The following is a 23,737-nucleotide window of genomic DNA, read 5'->3' on the forward strand; positions in this document are numbered from 1 at the left end:
CAAAATCAAGTTGAGTTCCCTTCTCTATATGCATGCTGAAAGTCAGTAGTTAACTTGTTCTCTGAAAAATAGCATTGTATTTGGTCAAACACAATTCTCTCCATTTGTTTAGTAAGTACAGGCAGAAAACTGATTGGTCAGCTGTTAGAGACAACAAAGGATGCTTTACTATTTTTAGGTGGTGGAAATGATTTAGCTTCCTTCCATGCCTGTGGACACACACTCCTTTAGGCTTTGGTTAAAGACATAGCAAATAAGGGTGGCAATACAGTCTGTTACCATTCTCTATAGTTTCCCATCAAAGTTGTCTGTACCTGGTGGCTCATCATTATTGATGGTTAACAATAGTTTTTCCACCTCTCCCACCCTAACTTGACCATACACAAAACAGCAATCCTCTTTTTTTATTAGATATTTTATGCAAATATAATGATTCACTGTTCAATGTTGTCATTTTCACTTTACCAGTGAAATAGTAATTGAAATGAATGGCTATATCGAAAGGTGCTGTTATAAATGACCCATCAACTTCAATGAACGACGGAGATTCTTTTTCTGGCCAGGATATTATTTATTTGTTTATTTAAACAAATAAATAGACATCACTTGATTTACAGTGCCTTGCGAAAGTATTCGGCCCCCTTGAACTTTGCGACCTTTTGCCACATTTCAGGCTTCAAACATAAAGATATAAAACTGTATTTTTTTGTGAAGAATCAACAACAAGTGGGACACAATCATGAAGTGGAACGACATTTATTGGACATTTCAAACTTTTTTAACAAATCAAAAACGGAAAAATTGGGCGTCCAAAATTATTCAGCCCCCTTAAGTTAATACTTTGTAGCGCCACCTTTTGCTGCGATTACAGCTGTAAGTCGCTTGGGGTATGTCTCTATCAGTTTTGCACATCGAGAGACTGACATTTTTTCCCATTCCTCCTTGCAAAACAGCTCGAGCTCAGTGAGGTTGAATGGAGAGCATTTGTGAACAGCAGTTTTCAGTTCTTTCCACAGATTCTCGATTGGATTCAGGTCTGGACTTTGACTTGGCCATTCTAACACCTGGATATGTTTATTTTTGAACCATTCCATTGTAGATTTTGCTTTATGTTTTGGATCATTGTCTTGTTGGAAGACAAATCTCCGTCCCAGTCTCAGGTCTTTTGCAGACTCCATCAGGTTTTCTTCCAGAATGGTCCTGTATTTGGCTCCATCCATCTTCCCATCAATTTTAACCATCTTCCCTGTCCCTGCTGAAGAAAAGCAGGCCCAAACCATGATGCTGCCACGTTTGACAGTGGGGATGGTGTGTTCAGGGTGATGAGCTGTGTTGCTTTTACGCCAAATATAACGTTTTGCATTGTTGCCAAAAAGTTCAATTTTGGTTTCATCTGACCAGAGCACCTTCTTCCACATGTTTGGTGTGTCTCCCAGGTGGCTTGTGGCAAACTTTAAACGACGACAATTTTTATGTATATCTTTAATCTTAGTCCGCCCCATCCCGCATGCGGGATCGTGACTACAGCCTCAAGCTCATTACCATAACGCAACATTAGCGATTTCTAAAAATTGCAAATGAAATGAAATAAATATGCCTGCCCTCAAGCTTATCCTTTTCTTAACAATCCTGTCGTCTCAGATTTTCAAAATATGCTTTAGAACCAGAGAAAATCAATAATTTGTGTAAGAGTGGTGATAGCTAGCTTAGCATTTAGCGTTAGCATTTAGCACGCAACATTCACAAAAACCAGCAAAGGGATCAAATAAAATAATTTACCTTTGAAGAACTTCAGATGTTTCAATGAGGAGACTCTCAGTTACATAGCAGATGTCCAGTTTTTCCTGAAAGATGCTTGTGTAGGACACAACGTTCCGTTTTGTTACTATGCATTTGGCTACCGAAACTAACCGAAAATTCAGTCACCTAAACGTCGAACTTTTTTCCGAATTAACTCCATAATATCGACTGAAACATGGAAAACGTTGTTTGAATCAATCCTCAAGGTGTTTTGTCATATATCTCTTCATTGAAATGCCGTCCCTGGAAGCGTGCATTCTTCTCTGATTCGGATGGAAAAATACTGGTACCTGACTTTTGCGCACCAATTTCCACGCAGACACCGTGCGGGACACTTGGTAATTGTAGTCTCTTATGGTCAATCTTCCAATGATATGCCTACAAATACGTCACAATGCTGCAGACACCTGGGGGAAACGATAGGAAGTGTCCGTTCATTCCTGTCGCATTCACAGCCATATAAGGCGATCATGGAAAACGTGCCTCCAGAAATCCTGTTGATTTCTTGGTCACTCAAACATCTTGGTTTTGCCTGTAGATTTTGTTCTATGGCACTCACAGTGAAAATCTTTGCAGTTCTGGAAACGTCAGAGTGTCTTCCTTCCAAAACTATCAATTCCAAGCATAGTCGAGCATCTTTTCGTGACAAAATATTGCGCTAAAAACGGGCACGTCTTTTTATCCAAAAATGAAATACTGCCCCTATAGGTCTAACAGGTTAAGATATGTCTTTCTTCTTGCCACTCTTCCATAAAGGCCAGATTTGTGCAATATACGACTGATTGTTGTCCTATGGACAGTGTCCCACCTCAGCTGTAGATATCTGCAGTTCATCCAGAGTGATCATGGGCCTCTTGGCTGCATCTCTGATCAGTCTTCTCCTTGTATGAGCTGAAAGTTTAGAGGGACGGCCAGGTCTTGGTAGATTTGCAGTGGTCTGATACTCCTTCCATTTCAATATTATCGCTTGCACAGTGCTCCTTGGGATGTTTAAAGCTTGGGAAATCTTTTTGTATCCAAATCCGGCTTTAAACTTCTTCACAACTGATAGAGGAATTTTAAATTCCCTTATGTTTTATTGCCAAAACCAATTAAATTCGCACTCATTTCTAATTCATGATAAGTTGTAAGTTTATCATTTGCATGAATTAGCAAGAGACCAGTCTTAAAAAACAAGTTCAGCATTTATTCTTGATGAGTACTGACCCAAAATACAAAGAACATTACATTTTAAATCTGAAGAAGACATAAAATGACATCATCAGTTACACCCCCCCTCCCAGCCTTACAATGGCGTAGTATTCGGTCCTGGAGATAGTTTCACTCCCCTCATAAACTACATTCCAACCTGCCTAAAGGATATACTTCTCTCTGCTAATGGAATCCAACCAAAACATTCTTATCTGTTTGAAGTACTATCTTATCCCTGCTTTAAAACTTTCCCAGGAGACACAGACACAATTAATTTCTGCTTACATTTTCAGTAACAGTACAATTAAGAACCCATACTTTTCAAATCATAATATAATAGTATTAGCATGAATGTTTCTAATCATTAATGTATACATAATTGACCATCTAAACTATATTTTCCTCTATCAACAACAGTATCTCGGACCTGCCTGGTGTGTTCCTTGTTCTTCATGATGCTCTCTGCGCTTTTAACGGACCTCTGAGACTATCACAGTGCAGGTGCATTTATACGGAGACTTGATTACACACAGATGGATTGTATTTATCATCATTAGTCATTTAGGTCAACATTGGATCATTCAGAGATCCTCACTGAACTTCTGGAGAGAGTTTGCTGCACTGAAAGTAAAGGGGCTGAATAATTTTGCACGCCCAATTTTTCCGTTTTTGATTTGTTAAAAAAGTTTGAAATATCCAATAAATGTCGTTCCACTTCATGATTGTGTCCCACTTGTTGATTCTTCACAAAAAAATACAGTTTTATATCTTTATGTTTGAAGCCTGAAATGTGGCAAAAGGTCGCAAAGTTCAAGGGGGCCCGAAAACTTTCGCAAGGCACTGTATGTACACCTTCAGGAAATCAGCTGTAAAACTGCATATTTTTCTCTTCACCCCATGGTAAAATGAGTAAAATTCTATGAAATTTGTGATACAATACAAAATGTGTAGAATTGCAGCAGACTTGCTTTAAAATGGTCACATTTTCATTACGCCCCATCGTAAAATTGTAGAATTGCAGAAAATTAACTTTTAAACGTATTTTTCTTCTCTCCGCCCAACACAATTTCACTTAGTGCCCCAAAAGGCTAGGGCTGTTCCTGATCCTGTCTTGATCTTGCCTACATTCTGATTGTGCCCACATTTTCAGAAATGCGTCTACACATGGTGTTCTAATGCGTCTTTTATCCGTCCACTGTGTCCGCAAACTGCTACAGACCTATATCTATCCTACCCTGTCTTTCTAAGGTCTTCGAAAGCCAAGTTAACAAAGAGATTACTGACCATTTCGAATCTCACCATACCTTCTCCGCTATGCAATCTGGTTTCAGAGCTGGTCATGGGTGCACCTCAGACACGCTCAAGGTTCTAAACGACATCATAACCGCCATCGATAAGAGACATTACTGTGCAGCCGTATTCATCGACCTGGCCAAGGCTTTCGACTCTGTCAATCACAACATTCTTATTGGCAGACTCGACAGCCTTGGTTTCTCAAATGATTGCCTCGCCTGGTTTACCAACTACTTCTCTGATAGAGTTCGGTGTGTCAAATCGGAGGGCCTGTTGTCCGGACCTCTGACAGTCTCTATGGGTGTGCCACAGGGTTCAGTCTCTCTTTTCTGTATACATCAGAGAATTGGAAGGAAAGACGACCAAAGGAGGAATTTGCTTTGGGGGTGACCAGTGAGATACAGTGGGGCAAAAAAGTACTATGACAGACAAAATGAGAAAATAAAATCCAGAAAATCACATTGTAGGATTTTAAATGAATTTATTTGAAAATTATGGTGGAAAATAAGTATTTGGTCAATAACAAAAGTTTCTCTCAATACTTTGTTATATACTCTTTGTTGGCAATGACAGAGGTCAAACATTTTCTGTAAATCTTCACAAGGTTTTCACACACTGTTGCTGGTATTTTGGCCCATTCCTCCATGCAGATCTCCTCTAGAGCAGTGATGTTTTGGGGCCGTTGCTGGGCAACACAGACTTTCAACTCCTTCCCAAGATTTTCTATGGGGTTGAGATCTGGAGACTGGCCTCCATAATTTGCAAATAAATGCATTAAAACGTCAAACAGTTTAAGTCGGAAGTTTACATACACCTTAGCCAAATACGTTTAAACACAGTTTTTCCACAATTCCCGACATTTAATCCTAGTACAAATTCCCTGTCTTAGGTTAGTTAGGATCACCACTTTATTTTAAGAATGTGAAATGTCAGAATAATTGTAGAGAGAATGATTTATTTCAGCTTTTATTTCTTTCATCACATTCCCAGTGGGTCAGAAGTTTACATACACTCAATTAGTATTTGGTAGTACTTGTTTAACTTGGGTCAAATGTTTTGGTTCGACTTCCACAAGCTTAACACAATAAGTTGGGTGAATTTTGGCCCATTCCTCCTGACAGAGCTGGTTTAACTGAGTCAGGTTTGTAGGCCTCCTTGCTCGCACATGCTTTTTCAGTTCTGCCCACAAATTTTCTGTAGGATTGAGGTCAGGGCTTTGTGATGGCCACTCCAATACCTTGACTTTGTTGTCCTTAAGCCATTTTGCCACAACTTTGGAAGTATGCTAAGGCTCATTGTCCTTTTGGAAGACCCATTTGTGACCAAGCTTTAACTTACTGACTGGTGTCTTGAGATGTTGCTTCAATTTATCCACATAATTTTCCGTCCTCATGATGCCATCTATTTTGTGAAGTGCACCAGTCCCTCCTGCAGCAAAGCACCCCCACAACATGATGCTGCCACACCCGTGCTTCACGGTTGGGATGGTGTTCTTCTGCCTTTTTCCTCTAAACATAATGATGGTCATTATGGCCAAACAGTTCTATTTTTGTTTCATCAGACCAGAGGACATTTCTCCAAAAAGTAGAGTCTTTGCCCCACGTGCAGTTGTAAATCGTAGTCTGGCTTTTTTATGGCGATTTTGGAGTAGTGGCTTCTTCTTTGCTGAGCGTCCGTTCAGGTTATGTCGATATTGGACTCATTTTACTGTGGATATAGATACTTTTGTACCCGTTTCCTCCAACATCTTAACAAGGTCCTTTGCTGTTGTTCTGTTGCACATTTCGCACCAAAGTACGTTCATCTCTAGGAGTCAGAACGCGTCTCCTTCCTGAGCAGTATGACGGCTGTATGGTCCCATGGTGTTTATACTTTCGTACTATTGTTTGTACAGATGAACGTGGTACCTTCAGGCGTTTGGAAATTGCTCCCAAGGATGAACCAGACTTGTGGAGGTCTACAATTCTTTCCTGAGGTCTTGGCTGATTTCTTTTGATTTTCCCATGATGCCAAGCAAAGAGGTATTGAGTTTGAAGGTAGGCCTTGAAATACATCCACAGGTAAACCTCCAATTGACTCAAATGATGTCAATTAGCCTATCAGAAGCTTCTAAAGCCATGACATAATTTTCTGGAATTTTCCAAGCTGTTTAAAGGCACAGTCAACTTAGTGTTTGTAAACTTCTGACCCACTGGAATTGTGGTACAGTGAATTAAGAGAAATAATCTGTCTGTAAACAATTGTTGGAAAAATGACTTGTGTCATGCATAAAGTAAATGTCCTAACCGACTTGGCAAAACTGTAGTTAACAAGAAATTTGTGAAGTGGTTGAAAAACGAGTTTTAATGACTCCAACCTAAGTGTATTTAAACTTTCGACTTCAACTGTACATGTTTTTGCTTATATTTAAATGTTTATCAATGATAGTCATTTATACTGCAACACTTTAGGTTTATGCATTGTTTAAAGTACTTAGAGTAAGCAAATTGGCTTGTCCCAGTAGTGACCCGGTAAAGTTATAGTGACATCCTATTGGACAAAAAGTGGTGGAATCAACTTTGTTCAAACATAATTTCAACAGCAACAAATCAATGTGATGACATTGAATCAATGTGGAAAACTGATTGGATTTGCCAGAAGTCATCAATGTAAGTGAATAGTATTTTATTCACCCAACTATTAACCTAAATCCAATTGTGAAATGTTTTGTTGATTTCACATGTTAGTTGACAACTCAACCTAATTGAAATCAAAACTAGAGTTGACCAGATGTATGTGCCCGGTGAGATGTGCTCTTATAATAGTCTCTTCCATGCAACACATTTTACACAAAGGGCATTGTTATGTGTTCTTAGTCATTGTGCATTTATTTTGTGAGTTCGCAGATGTCTCTTCAGACTTGATGCTAACTTCAAGTGAGTTCCACACAAATGACATTGAACGCCCTCCCCTGTATGAACCTTCATATGCACTGTCAGGTTTCCCTTTAGACTGAAGCATTTGCCACATTTGTTGCAGCTATGTGGTTTCTCCTCTGTGTGAGTCATCATATGCTTTGTAAGGGTTCCCTTGTCGCTGAAGCACTTGCCACATTCTTTGCATCGAAATGGTTTCTCCCCTGTATGAGTCCTCATATGCAATATCAGGCTTCCCTTAATATTGAAGGATTTGTCACATTCTTTGCACGGATACAATTTCTCCCCAGTGTGATTTTGCTGATGCTGTTTCAGACTTCCTTTTGTTGTCAAGCATTTTCCACACAAATCACATTTAAAAGTCGGCCCTGTATGAGTACCCATATGATTTTTCAGGTTATTCTTGTGATTGAAACATTTGCCACATACGGTACAGCAATGTTGTCCCTCCTCAGTGTGAGTCTTCATGTGTCGGATCAGGTAGCAGTTCAGGACAAAACCTTGGCCACATATGTCGCACATGTATGGTCGCTCTTCACTGTGCCTATTTTTCTCATGCATTCGTAGACCACCTCTTGTCACAAAGCATTTTCCGCAAACGTCACATTTCAGATCAGGCAACTCACTGGTTTCTTTCCTTGGCCTTCCTCTTGGTCTCTCCTCAAGATGCCGATTTTGGTGATGCCTTTTCAGACTACGTGCTGTCGCCAAGCTTTTTCCGCACACATCACATTTCAGATCAGGCAACGCCCCAGTTTCTTTCCTTGGCTGTCCTCTTCCTCGCTTTGATTTAAGAGGCTGTAACCCTGACAATCGTATTCTATTCTCCACATTTACCTGATCACTTTCACTGTTGTCACTGTCAGAGGGGGGCTCATAGTCACTGGTTGATTCGGACTCGCTGTAGCTCTCGCCATCAGATTCTGTCCGGTTCTCTACGGTTATGATGTTGATAGAGTTCCATATAGACTCTTCAGCATCAGACTCCTGCAGCCCCAGATTGGCGTTCCAATCCTGCTCACAGTGCTGCTGCTCAGGGTTAACCTCCTCTTCAGTGAGAGTGAGCAGCTGGAGGTCTGAGGGTAAGGAGAAAGGAAGAAATTTGATGAAAACTTAAAATGCTGAAAAGAGACAAATAGGGCTAGTACCGAAAACAGTGGGACAATGACTGTCTTTTCCCCTTTCATTGAGGGTATCTAGTCCCATATTGTTTTCAATGGGATTCAAAATTGTAAAATCAAATTAATGAAAAACGGGGTCATTTTTAGATAGGCCTATATCTAAAAAATAAAATGTGGATTAATTTATAGTCGATGCCTGTTATAAAAATATGTGATGCTCAAGCAGTAAGACATCTCAGAAAGTAAAAAATATTTTTAAAAGTATCATGTGAACTACAACTCCCACAAATTTAGTTTGCGTGCTGGATTACGTCACCCTCGAGTTGTTTGAGCAGAACACTCACAGGTAAGGACCGTCGCCAGTAAGAACATATGATATTGATATTTTACTGAACATCGCCTGCATTGTGGGATGCACTATTTGTCAATATTTCGTTTTTATTTTATTTTACCCACACTAACGTGACCAAAGAGGTGACTGAAACGGGAAACAACTCTGCAGTGATTCAAAAACTACAGTGGATACAAATTAATGTTATTCCAATAAAGTAACCGTGTAAGACTAAGGAAAACATGTTTTCAACCTGCTAATCCTTAAATAGCAACATTGTTACCACATCACACACCATTAGAGCTTTGTGAACATGCCAGTAGCCTAGCTGTCCTGACTCACTCAATCATAACACGTTCTATTTATTAGAAATTAAAGTGACATTTCACTGAACTGAAAAGTTGACTAATGTTGAGATATGTCAACATCTCTGGCAATCTGCTGTGTTAGATCCAACTATATACCTCAATCCCAAATGAATGGAACATATCGCCACCATAATTTCCTGGTTCGATTTGATTGTTATATTTTCCATTCATTTGGAGTGAAGGCATATAGTTAGATCTACTAAAACTTGGTTCATCTGGTTAGAGTTCCGATAATGTCTGATGTAACGGAGGCTCCCCTGAAGGTGGAGGTTTCAGAGAGGAAGCAGACAAGAAGTAGCAGTGCAATGTCCAGGGGCGGATGTTTATTTACAGTGAAGTAGAGTAGTTGGCAAACTGTACACTCTTTACATATGTACAACGGAAAATAACAAGCCGAGGAAACAAACTGGGGGCAAATCAAATAAGTGGAGAGCTCAAAATAAACCAGGCCTCCATCATGCCTGGTTTATGCAAGCGGGAAACACTTTTTACGACACCGACGTGACTTTTCCGCAGCAGGTTAGGAGATTGAGGTTAAGGTTAGGGTTAGAGAAAATGCTCTCCTAACCCGCTACGAAAATCACTTCGTATCAAAGTGTCGTGAAAAGTGCGTCCCCTACGGCCAGCATGGAACCTTAGCCCTGTCTCTGTCTGGCCAACAATGAAATGGCAAGGTTTAAGTACAAGTCCCTCAAGCCTCACCTTGGAATGTACCACTTTTGATCGATCACAATTAATGGTCAAAATACATGAATGAAATGATCAATAACCATAAGAAGGTAATCACATTGACAATTCATAAATACACACACACTTCAATAACCGTGTTTGCATAAAGCATATAATAGATTTGTGTAACATTTTTCCACCCCCCCTGGGATTCAACCACATTACAGAACCCAGTAACACAGGGTAAGTTGCGCTTCTCTGTTGGACACACCTCCAGATGCAGCGGATCATCAGCCTGGTCTCTGAGCAGTTTGTAATATTCTGTATGTAAATCCGCAACACTCCATTTAGTATGTTACGTTTCGCATGGTATGTATTGATTCGTGGATGTCCATCATACATTTAGTGTAATATGAGAATTTGCTAAATGTACAATATGTTATGAATTTGCAAAAATCTATGCGTTACAAATTCCAATATTGTGTGGCTAACTTTAGCTAGGCAGCTAATGTTAGCTAGCTGGCTTGCTGGGTTAGGAGTTACGTTTACTATAATACGTCTAGTCTATGAGACCAGGCTGGGAGCATGACAGAGCGGATATTTGGCGTGCCCAAAACCAATTGAATGTTGGCATCTGACAACAAACTAACTTGCGTTTCTCCTCACAACATTTAATACATTCATTTCATAAGCCAATAGGCCTAAACCGTTTAAATATAACAAGTCAGAACGCAGGCACGGACTGACCCAGCTCCGTGACATCTGACAAACTTGAACTTGAAAGTGTAACGTCTCTTAAAATGACCATTGAACAGATTTCCAAATGGCAGACTGTGCCCTTAACCAAGAGCAGTGATCAGAGAGCTGTCCTCTTGATACTTCCTCTACCTTCAGTCTTTGTGAATATTTCTTCTGTGAGTTCGCAGATGTCTCTTCAGACTTGATGCTAACTTCAAATAAGTTCCACACAAATGGCATTGAACTCCCTCCCCCGTATGTGTCCTCATATGCACAGTCAGGTTTCCCTTTAGATTGAAGCATCTTCCACATTCGTTGCAGCGATGTGGTTTCTCCTGTGTGTGAGTCATCATATGCTTTGTCAGGCTTCCCTTCTCGCCGAAGCATTTGCCACATTCTTTACACTGAAATGGTTTCTCCCCAGTGTGAGTCCTCATATGCTTTATCAAGCCAGACTCGCAGTCGAAGGCTTTGTCACATTCTTTGCAAGGATGGGATTTCTCCCCAGTGTGATTTTGCCGATGCAGTTTCAGACGACCTTTTGTTGACAAGCATTTTCCACACAAATCACATTTAAAAACCAGCCCTGCGTGAATATTAACCATATGATTTTTCAGACTTTCTTTGTGAAAGAAACGTTTGCCACATTTGGTGCAGCAATGTTGTCTCTCATCAGCATGAATCTTCATGTGCCGGATCAGATAGCGGTTCAAGGCGAAACATTGTCCACATGTGTCGCACATGTATGGTCTCTCTTCGCTGTGCCTGAGTTGCAGATGCCTTTTCAGACTACGTGCCGTCGCCAAGCATTTTCCGCAAACGTTACATTTCAGATCCGACAACTCACTGATTTCTTTCCTTGGCAGTCCTATTGGTCTCTCTTCACTGTGCCAATTTCGCAGATGCCTTCTCAGACCACTTGCTGTCGCAAAACATTTTATGCACACATCACATTTTAAATCAGGCAACGCCCCAGTTTCTTTCCTTGGCCGTCCTCTTCCTCGCTTTAATTTAAGAGGCTTTAACCCTGACAATCGTATTCTATTGTCCATATTTACATGATCACATTCACTGTTGTCACCGTCAGAGGGGGGCTCATAGTCACTGGTTGATTCGGACTCGCTGTAGCTCTCGCCATCAGATTTTGTCCGGTTCTCTACAGTTATATTGATAGAGTTCCACATAGACTCTTCAGCATCAGACTCCTGCAGCCCCAGATTGGCACTCCATTCCTGCTCACAGTGCTGCTGCTCAGGGTTAACATCCTCTTCAGTGAGAGTGAGCAGCTGGAGGTCTGGGGGTAAGGAGAAAGGATGAAATATGATGAAAAGACGTAACATAGTAAACCTAAATCCGGGAGGTTTGGTATGGTTACATAAGACAGAAGGCTACTTGAGGCAACAACAAAAAAACAATAAAGGAATCGTCTAGCAACCCAAAGTGTCAAATCTCATCACAGACAATTTTAGCTAATTACCAACTTTTCAACTACTTACTACTTTTTAGCTACTTAGCATGTTAGTTTAAACTGTTAGGGTTAGCTAACTCCAACCCTTAACACATAGCCTAGTTATTAACATTAGCTTAGTCACATAGCTAACATTTACCACAAAAAAAAAATGGAATTCGTAACATGTCATGCGTTTTGCAAATTTGTAACATATCATACAACTTAAAACATACCATAAAAAAACGTAAGATATCATACGAATTGAAGTGTCTCTGATTAACGTAAAGAATCATATGAAATGCTCTGAGACCAGGCTGGTTAAAAACATGCATAATAGTCATTTCAGCGTGAATTAACTTGAATGCATGTACAATGGTATATCTTGAAACTGTAACTCTGCACACAGTATACAATATGCAATCAAAATGTGTGCTGCAACAGTAAAATACTCATTCAAATTTAAGACAAAATGGCCTAAAATATAGAAAACGATTGACAATCACTTTGATTTTGATCACTTTTTGACCAGGTCAACTTAGAGCACCTCTATCTCCTAAATGTTTTGTCATTCAGGTCCATAGTCATTTTCTGACCACTCCTGTTTCAGTATGATATGTTGGATAAAAGACACCATGGGCAAATATATATGGAAAGTTTTGTTCAAATCAAATAGTGATGGAAATAAAATGGAACGACCCTAAAACCACATTTCCTGACAATATTTCTGCCAAAATGATATATTGTAATTGCAGTATTATTGAGCAGATAATAATTGGCTAGCTAGCAGAGCTAACATCTCACATTTTCTTTTAGTCAGTAACGACAGTTGCACCCAAATATACAAAACATTAGGAACACCTTCCTAATATTGAATAGCACCCCCATTTGCCCTCAAGACAGCCTCAATTCATCAGGGCATGGACAAGGATGCTGGCCGATGTTGACTTCAATGCTTCCCACAGTTGTCAAGTTGGCTTTGGGTGGTGGACCATTCTTGATATACACCGGAAACTGTTGAGCGTGAAAACCCCAGCATGGTTGCAGTTCTTGATTCACTCAAACCAGTGCACCTGCCACCTACTACCATACCCGTTCAAAGGCTCTTCAATCTTTTGTCTTGCCCATTCACCCTCTAAATAGCACAATCCATGTCTCAATTGTCAAGGCTTACATTTTTTTTTTTAGCATATCTACTCCCCTTCATCTACACTGATTGAAGTGGATTTAAGTGAGATCACTAGGGGATCATAGCTTTCACCTGGTGGAAAGCTCATGGAAAGAGCAGGTGTTCCTAATGTTTTGTACACTGTATATTGGCACCGTTGCACTTTTCTTAGATAATTCCCCTAATTTTCACAAAAGCAGTTGGAGGGCACCCCTCAAACATGAAAGAATTAGAGCAGTTTGCTTTTGAAGACTGGGACAGATTGCTATTAGAAAGGTGCAGCAAGCTCATTGATGGTTTTGAGAAGCCTTTGTCTGCAAGTTGTCTTCAATAGGGTCTGGCTACAGCAGATAACTTCTCAGGACACAGACGCTCTGAGGCATACGAGCTCAGACAGGTCGAATGGTGCCAGAGAGGATGGTGTGTTACCGCCAAAGACAGTACAGTATGAACATAGGCAGAAACTGCTTCTACAATAGAAATCCCCGATCACGCTTGTAGGCAATGTCATGGCGATGTTGGCTAGCTAAGCTCATGCACAGAAACACGTAATCGAGTCTAACAATCGTCTCGCATGTGCAGGCCATCAAATCAAAGGCACTCCTTGGATATAAAGTTGTCAGTTTGCCACTTTCACAAGGTTGTAATAATAACATATTCAACTTATGACATTGTCTCAAATTAATGTTGTGCCTTTAGATTGAGAGAACCAACTAAACAAGTATTTTTTTACTTCGCTCATTGACTTCTCCAAACCTAAACGCCAGCCTAGTCTGCTTCGCAAGTGTTCCCAGAAGTCTCGAGATGTTGCGCCTCTGGGATGAGAAACTCTGTGTTCACGCCACCAACAGCAAGGGTGTGTACTACAGCTAGTGTGTACTACAGCTAGTGTATACCAGCTAGCCAGTGTGTACTACAGCTAGTGTGTACTAGCTAGCTAGCGTATGCTCTAGCTAGCTAGTGTGTACTAGCCATAGAGACAGAGGACTCATCTTCGTATACCATCAAATGTAAATTAATAGCCCATTATTTGCTTAAACCACTTAACAACAGGTGCTTATTAGAGACCGGCTTCTATTTGAGCCAGGTGTCTATATTTCCTTAATGCACACAGCGTTTGCTCATTTGCAAAGTTAATTTTTAAAATTCCAGCATTCACTTTTTGTTGTACATTTACCCCTTTTTCTCTCCAATTTCGTGAAATCCAATTGGTAGTTAATCTTGTCCCATCACTGCAACTCCCCTATGGACTCGGGAGAGGCAAAGGTCACTTCCAGCATTTTAATCCATTTCTTAATTTGCTGCACTGATGTGTTATCCTTTACACAGTGTTACGTTTGTTTTGTCTTAGTATGCCTCTATTTCAAAACAAACAAATTCCTTGACAGAATAATTATTCTCCTTTGACTGAGCATTTTTGGCAGTTTTTAGTTTCACCACTAGAAGGTGATCAGACGTACTCCAGAAGTTGCTGACTGTTTTTGTGCTTGCCAGTTGTCTAGCAGTTCTCAGCTGTTTGCAGCCAAGGGCTAATAAAAACGGAACGATAGCCATTTTTCCAGTCATTTCTTAATTACTCAATGTAACAAATCGAACATTTAAACCTCAAAACAATTCATTTAGACTTGGTGTTTATTTGAAACAGCTGTTCATTTGTTGAAATGTGTGCCATATTAAAAGGGACAGGCGTGAGACAGCGTTTAATCTAAGTTTTACAGTATGTACCATTTATAATGTCTGACAGCATGGGCAGTGCTATTGAAGTAGTACATTTTCTTCATGATTGGCTGATCCATCCCGATGACCTGGTTAGACATGACTCCAACAGGGTCACCAGGAGGGATCAGCCAATGAAGTTGAAAGTCCCACCCAGTCGACTACATTAAAATGGTGGTAGTCCTCCATGGCGCTGCCCATGCTAATATGGCCTTTTGGCCTCTATCATTCTGTGTGTACTCTAGCCACAGATATAACAATGATACACATATTTGGCGGTTCCACTCACCACCAAATATGGTGAGGAAGCCCACTTGTGGGCAGTGGGAGAAGATGGAACGAAATGGATTTTGGCCTAGATTCTGCAAATTTTCTCATCGATGAAACATTTGATCTCAATAGTTTTCTGTTTCTAAAACTAAAATCTGAACAGAGTACAGACTAAAGTTTGTAGACTTTATCCTTTGCCAAAGTCTTTAAAAATATTTTGTTTAGAAGAAGAACAAAGACGAATTGAGTTATTTGACAGGCGCACTTCAGAGTCGGCGTTTCCTAACGGAAATATGCAGATGGTGCTAGAACGCGCCAATAGGCTCTTGCTAGTTCGTGCTTAGCTCTGCCCCCTCCTCGCTTGTCCACTATGTCTCATTTGTTCCCATTGGAAACGACAGGCTGTGGTCTCTTGGTTTAGTTATACAAATCTTTGCTCGAGCTAGCTTCACAAGTAACAATGGTTAACGTAACGACCAGAGATGAGGCGAGACGCCCAACTCTATGGGAAATCTCTTTCCATCCAGCAGATGGTTATGCATATTGATAGCATGAGCTTAGTAGCATAGCGTTTCTCTTGATTGACTATAGGCGGTTGACGTTAACAACCCTCCTCGAATATTCAAAAAAGGAATACATTAATGAGAGAGCCCGCCGTGCCGTTTGTGGACAACGACTTCCATTGTTTGGGCGGAGAGATATCTTATCAGTATATCCAGTCTTTGGCACACTTGACACCCTTGAACAGAGCCACGGACTCATGCGACCAACAAACATCTGCAGGTGGCGCTCACACGTTCCATATGAGACGCATGCGTTTTGATGTTCGCAGACCAGAAGGCTGTAACATGCATAATCTAAAAACGGAATGCTTCTCGTTATTTTGGCCAAAAGCTATGTAACCAAGTACTAGCTCATGGGGTTCCAATCATTTGTTGCTATTTAAGCAGGAAATCGACACCTTGCAGCTTAAATGGGGGATGTTTATGTACGAGCCGGCGCCGAGGGACACGAGTCTGTCATCTGCATCCAATTGGAATGTAAATGTAGCAGGCTAATCTACGTAATAGGAATAATAGCGCCGTCTGCCGGACGGAATTGTAATTTGTCCGCAAATGTGTATGACTAGGCGAAATTATGTATTACTCAAAGCCCCTCAAATTTAAATGACTATAATTAGGCTACAATGTCAAATGAATGTCAAATAGAGAGACGTAGTCACAAACCTGCTAATCTATGCAACTTTATCTCTGGTTTGAAAACCAAATCCAGCAGTCTTCGTAGACGTGCATTCGCCCGTTTCAAACGGGAGATTTCTTCCTGGTGCTCTGCGATCGTTTTTTTTACTAACACGGATATCTCCAAAGGAACTGCTGTTAATTTTTCGTTGAGAAATACATTGATCTGCTGTAGTTTAGACATTTTAGGGAGGAAAGGGATAGTTGAGAGAATGTATTGTTATTTTGCTGTCACTACGGATCCGTGTTTAAGGAACAGGAAATTAGGTGCTACTTCTTCTTTACATTTGTATTGCGGATCGCAACCAACTGAAAGGTGCATACACTGCCACTTACTGTACTGGAGTGTGAGGCCGGTCCCAGCCAACCTACCCCCACTTACTGTATGTTACCCATTAACTCCTGTATTTCTAATCAAATAAAGCCCCGATCTAAATCATAGCGTAAACAATGCTCAACAGTTTCCTCTACCATACACATTCCAATATCATGTTTTCATATACATTTTAAATAAGTTCAATCAAATCAAAACACATTTTATTGGTCACCTACACATGGTTAGCAGGTGTTATTGCAAGTGTAGCGAAATGCTTGTGCTTCTAGTTCCAACAGTGCAGCAATTTCTAACAATTCCACAACGACTACCTAATATATACAAATCTAAGTAAAGGAATAAGAATGCATAAATATATGGATGAGCAATGATCGAGCAGTATAGGCAAGATGCAATAGATGGTATAAAATACAGTATACACATATGAGATGAGAAATGCAAGATATGTAAACATTATTAAAATTACATTACTAAAGTGACTAGTGATCCATTTCAAGTCTATGTAGGCAGCAGTCTCACTGTGCTAGTGATGGCTGTTTAACAGTTTTTTTTTTTAAACAGGCCAGAGACGTGGAGAAAAATAAACCGGTTTAAGACCTGATCTGTCTACGCAACCTGACTGAATTTCACCTCCCTGTTGTCCTGCATTTTATGTTCTACGGTTCCTCTCACCTCTTATCTGGCAATAGATTACCACTGTATGAGTCATAATACCCATAACACTAGAGGTCAAACAGGGAAATGGTTCCATTCATTTTACACCATTCATTTTCCCATAGGGGATTTTAGAAACACTTAAAATAAGGGCTGTTTTTCGTGTAGGCTTACCAAGGCAGATATGAGTGTTAATCAATGTTTGATTCGTTTTCCAATTCTTTGTAGGTCTGTGTGATCTGTGGGAAATATGTATCTCTAATACATTTGGCAGGAGGTTAGGAAGTGCAGCTCAGTTTCCACCTCATTTTGTGGGCAGTGTGCACATAGGCAGACCTGGCTCTCAGAAGACAGGCTATGGCGGCCTCTCAATAGCAAGGCTATGCTCACTGAGTCTGTATAGTCAAGGATTTTCTTAATTTTGTGACAGTCACGTGGTCAGGTATTCTGCCACTGTGTACTCTGTGTTTAGGGCCAGATTGCATTCAAATTTGCTCAGGTAGTTGCTTCCTTCCAGTGTGTCAAACAGTTTTCGCTTTCTCATCATTTGGTTGGGTCTAATTGTGTTGCTCTGTGGGGTCTGTTTGTGTTTGTGAACAGAGCCCCAGAACCAGCTGAGGGGACTCTTCTCTAGGTTAATCTCTCTGTTGGTGAGGGCTTTGTGGTGGAAAGGCTTCCTTTTTTAGGTGGTTGTAGAATTATTATTTTTTGTCCCATTTTGTGAATTCTTGGTTGGTAAGTGGACCACAGACCTCACAACCATAGAGGGCAATGGGTTCTATAACTGATTTAAGAACTTTTAGCCAGATCATAATTGGGATGTCGAGTTTTATGTTTATTTTGTTGGTGTAGAACAGGTATTATCAATCTGCGGTACACACGCAATGCCGTCGTGGGTACGGCAAATAACATAAAAAAATACAATTAAACATTAAACATTTTCAAACGGTACATTTATGCATTTGTGTGAGGTTCAAATGAAACCATATAGTGTTCGGCGAAATAACAACACAATGTCAAACACAGGTAGCCTAGTCAAATAATTAACATCCAATCACATAACCGTTTCTCGCGGAAAACCTTCACTCTTGCGCAGACATTTAGAAAAGAAACATGACAATTTGAAAAATAAGCCACAGTAGTTTTTTGAGCGAGAATTAAGACAAGTTTTGAGTAGTCAGACATGTATAAAAGCAACAGGCAACAGATACCATCAATAAGAAGGGTCTATAAGAGTCTTATATGGTGAGCTACCGAGTGGCTAGGACAGGCAAGCCCCATACTATTGTGGAGGAATTTATTCTTCCTGCTGCTGCAGATATGGCTGGGACAATGCTGGGGGGAAAGGCCAAAACAAATATACAGGCAATACCTTCATCAAACAACACTGTTTCATGACGCATTAGTGACATGGCAGGAGATGTTTTGAAACAATTACTGAGTCGCATACAAGCCAGTGAATGTGTTACAGCTGGATGAGTCAACAGACGTGGCAGGCCTGACACAGCTACTGGTATATGTCCATTACTTTTATGGGTGGTCAATTAAGGAAGATATCCTCTTCTGGAAACCAGGACAACATGAGAGGATATTTGTTTCAGTACTGGACAGCATTGTGACATCAAATGGACTTTGGTAGCCAAGTTGTGTTGGTATCTGTACTGATGGCGCAAAAGCCATGACAGGGAGACATGTTGGAGTGGTAACGTGCGAGCAAGCAGTTGCTTCCGACACCACTTGGGTACACTGCAGAATCTACCAAGATGCTCTTACTGCCAAGGGAATGCCTGACAGCTTGAAAGACGTTTTGGACAGTACAGTGATGCAATAATATGGGCAGCGACCATGTAACGCTTTTACAACACTGCATCGCAGTGCTAGCTGTGACACTAGAGATTCTGAGTTTGAGTCCAGGCTCTGAGACCCATGGGGCGGCGCACAATTGGCCCAGCGTCGTCCTGGTTAGGAGGGTTTGGCCAGCAGGGATGTCTTTGTCCCATCGCACACTAGCGACTCCTGTGGCGGTTCGGGAGCAGTGCACGCTGACACGGTTGTCGGGTGTACGGTGTTTCCTCCGACACATTGGTGCGGCTGGCTTCCGGGTTAAGCGTGCATTGTGTCAAGAAGCAGGGCGGCTTGGTTGGGTTGTTTCGGAGGACGCTTGGCTCTCAATCTTCGCTTCCCAGTCTGTACGGGAGTTACAGCGATGGGACAAAACTGTAACTGACAATTGGATACCACAGAATTGGGGAGAAAAGGGTATTTTTAAAAAAGGGTACTGGTTATCAAGGGGCAAAGTATTAACACTTTTAAAAACAAAAATGTACAAAAATATATAAAATTGAGAGACTTTACTGACCGTAATTTTCACTTGTCTGACCGCTTGTATGATGACGAGTTTCTCACATGACTGGCCTATCTGGTTGATGTTTTTTCTCACCTGAATGATCTGAATCTAGGATTACAGGGCCTCTCTGCAACTATATTCAATGTGCTGGACAAAATTGAGGCAATGATTCTCTGTCTGCATTAACAAGGACGACACACAGGTCTTTCCATCATTGTATGATGTTTTGTGTGCAAATGAACTCAAGCTTACGGACAATGTCAAATGTGATATAGCGAAACACCTGAGTGAGCTGGGTGCGCAATTACACAGGTACTTTCCAGAAATGGACAAGACAAACAAATGGATTTTTTATCCCTTTCATGCCCTGCTTCCAGTCCACTTACTGATATCTGAACAAGAGATCCTCATTGAAATTGCAACAAGCGGTTCTGAAAATTTAATTTAATCAGAAGCCTCTGCCAGATTTCTGGATAGGGCTGAGCTCAGAGTTTCTTGCCTTGGCAAATCACACTGTTAAGACACTGATGCCCTTTGCATCCACGTACTTATGTGAGAGTGGATTCTCGGCCCTCACTAGCATGACAACTAAATACAGGCACAGACTGCGTGTGGTAAATTATTTAAGACTGAGACTCTCCAGTACAACCCAACATTGCAGAGTAATGTGCATCCTGTCAAGCACACCTGCCTCATTAACACATGGTGAGTTATTCACCATTTTTGATGAACAAATAAAGTTTCATATGTAAGATGGCTAAATTATAGATTATTATTATATTATTATTTGTGCCCTCGTCCTATAAGAGCTCTTTGTCACTTCCCATGAGCAGGGTTGTGACAAAAACTCACACTCATTCTTATGTATAATAAATGTATTGTATAGTGTGTGGCAGGCTTACAATGACAGCAAAAAACAACATTTGAGAGTGTGCTGACTCTGGTGCTAGAGGGGGTACGCAGCTGGAGGTTGAATGTTTGAAGGGGTACGGGACTATAAAAAGTTTGAGAACCACTGGCCTACACCATTCTTAAATGGCAGATGCTTGGAACCACCAAGACTCTTCCTAGATATGGCTGCCTGGGCAATCTGGGGAGATGGGCCTTGGTCAGGGAGGTGACCAAGAATCTGGTGGTCACTCTGACAGTGCTCCAGAGGTCCTCTGTGGAGATGGGAGAACATTCGAGAAGGACAACCATTTCTGCAGCACTCCATCAATCAGGCCTTATTGGTAGATTTGCAAGATGGAAGCCACTCCTCAGTGAAAGGCACATGACAGCCCACTTGGAGTTTGTCAAAAGTCACCCAAAGGACTATCAGACCATGAGAAACAAGATTCTCTGGTCTGATGAAACCAAGATTGAACTCTTTGGCCTGAATGCCAAGCGTAACTTCTGGAAGAAACCTGGCACCATCCCTACGGTGAAGCATGGTGGTAGCAGCACCATGCTGTGGGGATGTTTTTCAGTGGCAGGGACTGGGAGACCTAGTCAGGAGCGAATGAAAGATGAATGGAGCAAAGTACAGAGAGATCCTTGATGAAAACCTGCTCCAGAGCGCTCACGACCTCATACTGAAGGTTCACCTTCCAACAGGACAATGACTCTAAGCACACAGCCAAGACAACGCAGGAGTGGCTTCGGGATAAGTTTCTGAATGTCCTTGAGTGGCCCAGCCAGAGCCCGGACTTGAACCCGATCGAACATCTCTGGAGAGATCTGAAAATGTGCAAAGACACTCCCTATACAACCTGACAGAGCTTGATAAGAGAACAATTGGAGAAACTCGCCAAATACAGGTGGGTCAAGCTTGTAGCGTCATACCCAAGAAGACTCGATGCTGTAATCGCTGCCAAAGGTGATTCAACAAAGTGCTGAGTAAAGAGTCCAAATACTTATGTAACTGTGATATTTCCATAAAAATGTTTTTATACATTTGCAAAAATGTCTAAAAACCTCTCTTTGCTTCGTCATGATGGGGTATTGTTAAAAAAAAAAAAGTTTTATTTTTATTAAAGCTTTATTTAACCAGGTAAGTTAGTTGAGAACAAGTTCTCATTTGCAACTGCGACCTGGCCAAGATAAAGCATAGCAGTTCGACACATACAACAACACAGAGTTACACATGGAATTAACAAAACATACAGTCAATAATACAGTAGATAAAACAACAAAAAGTCTATAAGAGAGTGAGTGCAAATAAGGTCAAATAAGGGAGTTAAGGCAATAAATAGGCCATGGTGGCGAAGTAATTACAATATGGCAATTAAACACTGGAATGGTAGATGTGCAAAAGATGGATGTGCAAGTAGAGATACTGTGGTGCAAAAGGAGCAAAATAAATAAATACAGTATGGGAATGAGGTAGGTAGATAGATGGGCTGTATACAGATGGGCTATGAACAGGTGCAGTGATCTGTGAGCTGATCTGACAGCTGGTTCTTAAAGCTAGTGAGGGAGATGGGAATCTCCAGCTTCAGTGATTTTTGCAGTTCTTTCCAATCAGTGGCAGCAGAGAACTGGAAGGAAAGGCAACCAAAGGAGGAGTTGGCTTTGGGGGTGACCAGTGAGATATACCTGCTGGAGCATGTGCTACGAGTGGGTGCTGCTATGGTGACCAGCGAGCTGAGATAAGGCAGAGATTTACCTAGCAGAGACTTGTAGATAACCTGTAGCCAGTGAGTTTGGTGACGAGTATGAAGCGAGGGCCAGCCAACGAGAGCGTGCAGGTCGCAGTGGTGGGTAGTGTATGGGGCTTTGGTGACAAAACGGATGGCACTGTGATAGACTACATCCAGTTTGCTGAGTAGAGTGTTGGAGACTATTTTATAGATGACATCGCCGAAGTCAAGGATAGGTAGGATGGTCAGTTTTACGAGGGGATGTTTGGCAGCATGAGTGAAGGAAGCTTTGTTGCGAAATAGGAAGCCGATTCTAGATTTAATTTTGGATTGGAGATGCTTAATGTGAGTGTGGAAGGAGAGTTTACAGTCTAGCCAGACACCTAGGTATTTGTAGTTATCCACGTATTCTAAGTCAGAGCCGTCCAGAGTAGTGATGCTGGATGGGCGAGCAGGTGTGGGCAATGATCGGTTGAATAGCATGCATTTAGTTTTATTTGCGTTTAAGAGCAGTTGGAGGCCACGGAAGGAGAGTTGTATGGCATTGAAGCTCGTCTGGAGGTTAGTTAACAGCGTCCAAAGAAGGGCCAGAAGTATACAGAATGGTGTCATCTGCCTAGAGGTGGATCAGAGAATCACCAGCAGCAAGAGCGACATCATTGATGTATACAGAGAAGAGAGTCGGCCCGAGAATTGAACCCTGTGGCACCCCCATAGAGCCTGCCAGAGGTCTGGACAACAGGCCCTCCGATTTGACACACTGAACTCTATCAGAGAAGTAGTTGGTGAACCAGGCAAGGCAATCATTTGAGAAACCAAGGCTGTTGAGTCTGCCAATAAGAATGTGGTTATTGACAGAGTCAAAAGCCTTGGCCAGGTCGATGAATACAGCTGCACAGTAATGTCTCTTATGATATCGTTAAGGACCTTGAGCGTGGCTGAGGTGCACCCATGACCAGCTCGTTGTAACAGTGTTTTCCTAGCCTCAGAGCAGTGGGTAGCTGGGATAAGGTGCTCTTATTCTCCATGGACTTTACAGTGTCCCAGAACTTTTTTGAGTTTGTACTGCAGGATGCAAATTTCTGTTTAATTAAAAAAGCTAGCCTTAGCTTTCCTAACTGCCTGTGTATATTGGTTCCTAACTCCCCTGAAAAGTTGCATATCACGGGGGCTATTCGATATTAATGCAGAACGCCACAGGATGTTTTTGTGCTGGTCAAGGGCAGAGAGGTCTGGAGTGAACCAAGGGCTATATCTATTCCTGGTTCTACATTTTTTGAATGGGGCATGCCTATTTAAGATGGTGAGGAAGGCGCTTTTAAAGAATAACCAGGCATCCTCAACGGTCAGGATGAGGTCAATGTCGTTCCAGGATACCCCGGCCAGGTCGATTAGAAAGGCCTGCTCGCAGAAGTGTTTTAGGGAGCGTTTGACAGGGATGAGGGGTGGTCGTTTGCTCGCAGACCCATTACGGATGCAGGCAATGAGGCAGTAATCGCTGAGATCTTGGTTGAAA

General features: G+C 41.4%; 2 protein-coding genes across 3 annotated transcripts in view; one reads left to right on the forward strand and one right to left on the reverse strand.

Moving 5' to 3' along the window:
* The window catches only part of kif9 (kinesin family member 9), a 44,048-nt gene that overhangs the window by 1,554 nt on the left and 18,757 nt on the right, over nucleotides 1-23,737 (forward strand). The gene's annotated exons all lie outside the window — the stretch shown is intronic.
* Nucleotides 741-16,556, reverse strand: LOC118372975 (zinc finger protein OZF-like). Of its 2 annotated transcripts, none has more exons than XM_035759034.2 (2): nucleotides 16,254-16,556; nucleotides 741-8,275 (listed from the first exon to the last, which is right to left on the reverse strand). In XM_035759034.2, exons 1-2 carry the CDS (start codon nucleotides 16,447-16,449, stop codon nucleotides 7,140-7,142), a joined length of 1,332 nt encoding a protein of 443 aa, XP_035614927.1. In that variant the 5' UTR covers nucleotides 16,450-16,556; the 3' UTR covers nucleotides 741-7,139. The 2 variants fall into 2 exon arrangements, with proteins under 2 accessions (XP_035614927.1, XP_035614918.1); XM_035759025.2 differs by lacking the exon at nucleotides 741-8,275 and adding an exon at nucleotides 9,315-11,720 and having other exon boundaries at nucleotides 16,254-16,546.

Source organism: Oncorhynchus keta, chromosome 4 (assembly GCF_023373465.1).
Source record: "Oncorhynchus keta strain PuntledgeMale-10-30-2019 chromosome 4, Oket_V2, whole genome shotgun sequence".
Classification (NCBI taxonomy): domain Eukaryota; kingdom Metazoa; phylum Chordata; class Actinopteri; order Salmoniformes; family Salmonidae; genus Oncorhynchus; species Oncorhynchus keta.

Bases quoted from the DNA above. Each gene is read 5' to 3' on its own strand.
- LOC118372975 (XM_035759025.2), bottom strand. From the start codon at position 16,449: ATGTCTAAACTACAGCAGATCAATGTATTTCTCAACGAAAAATTAACA. The intron at 11,721-16,253 runs GTTTGTGACTAC...CCTTACCCCCAG, and splicing joins AAAGTTGCATAGATTAGCAG to ACCTCCAGCTGCTCACTCTC.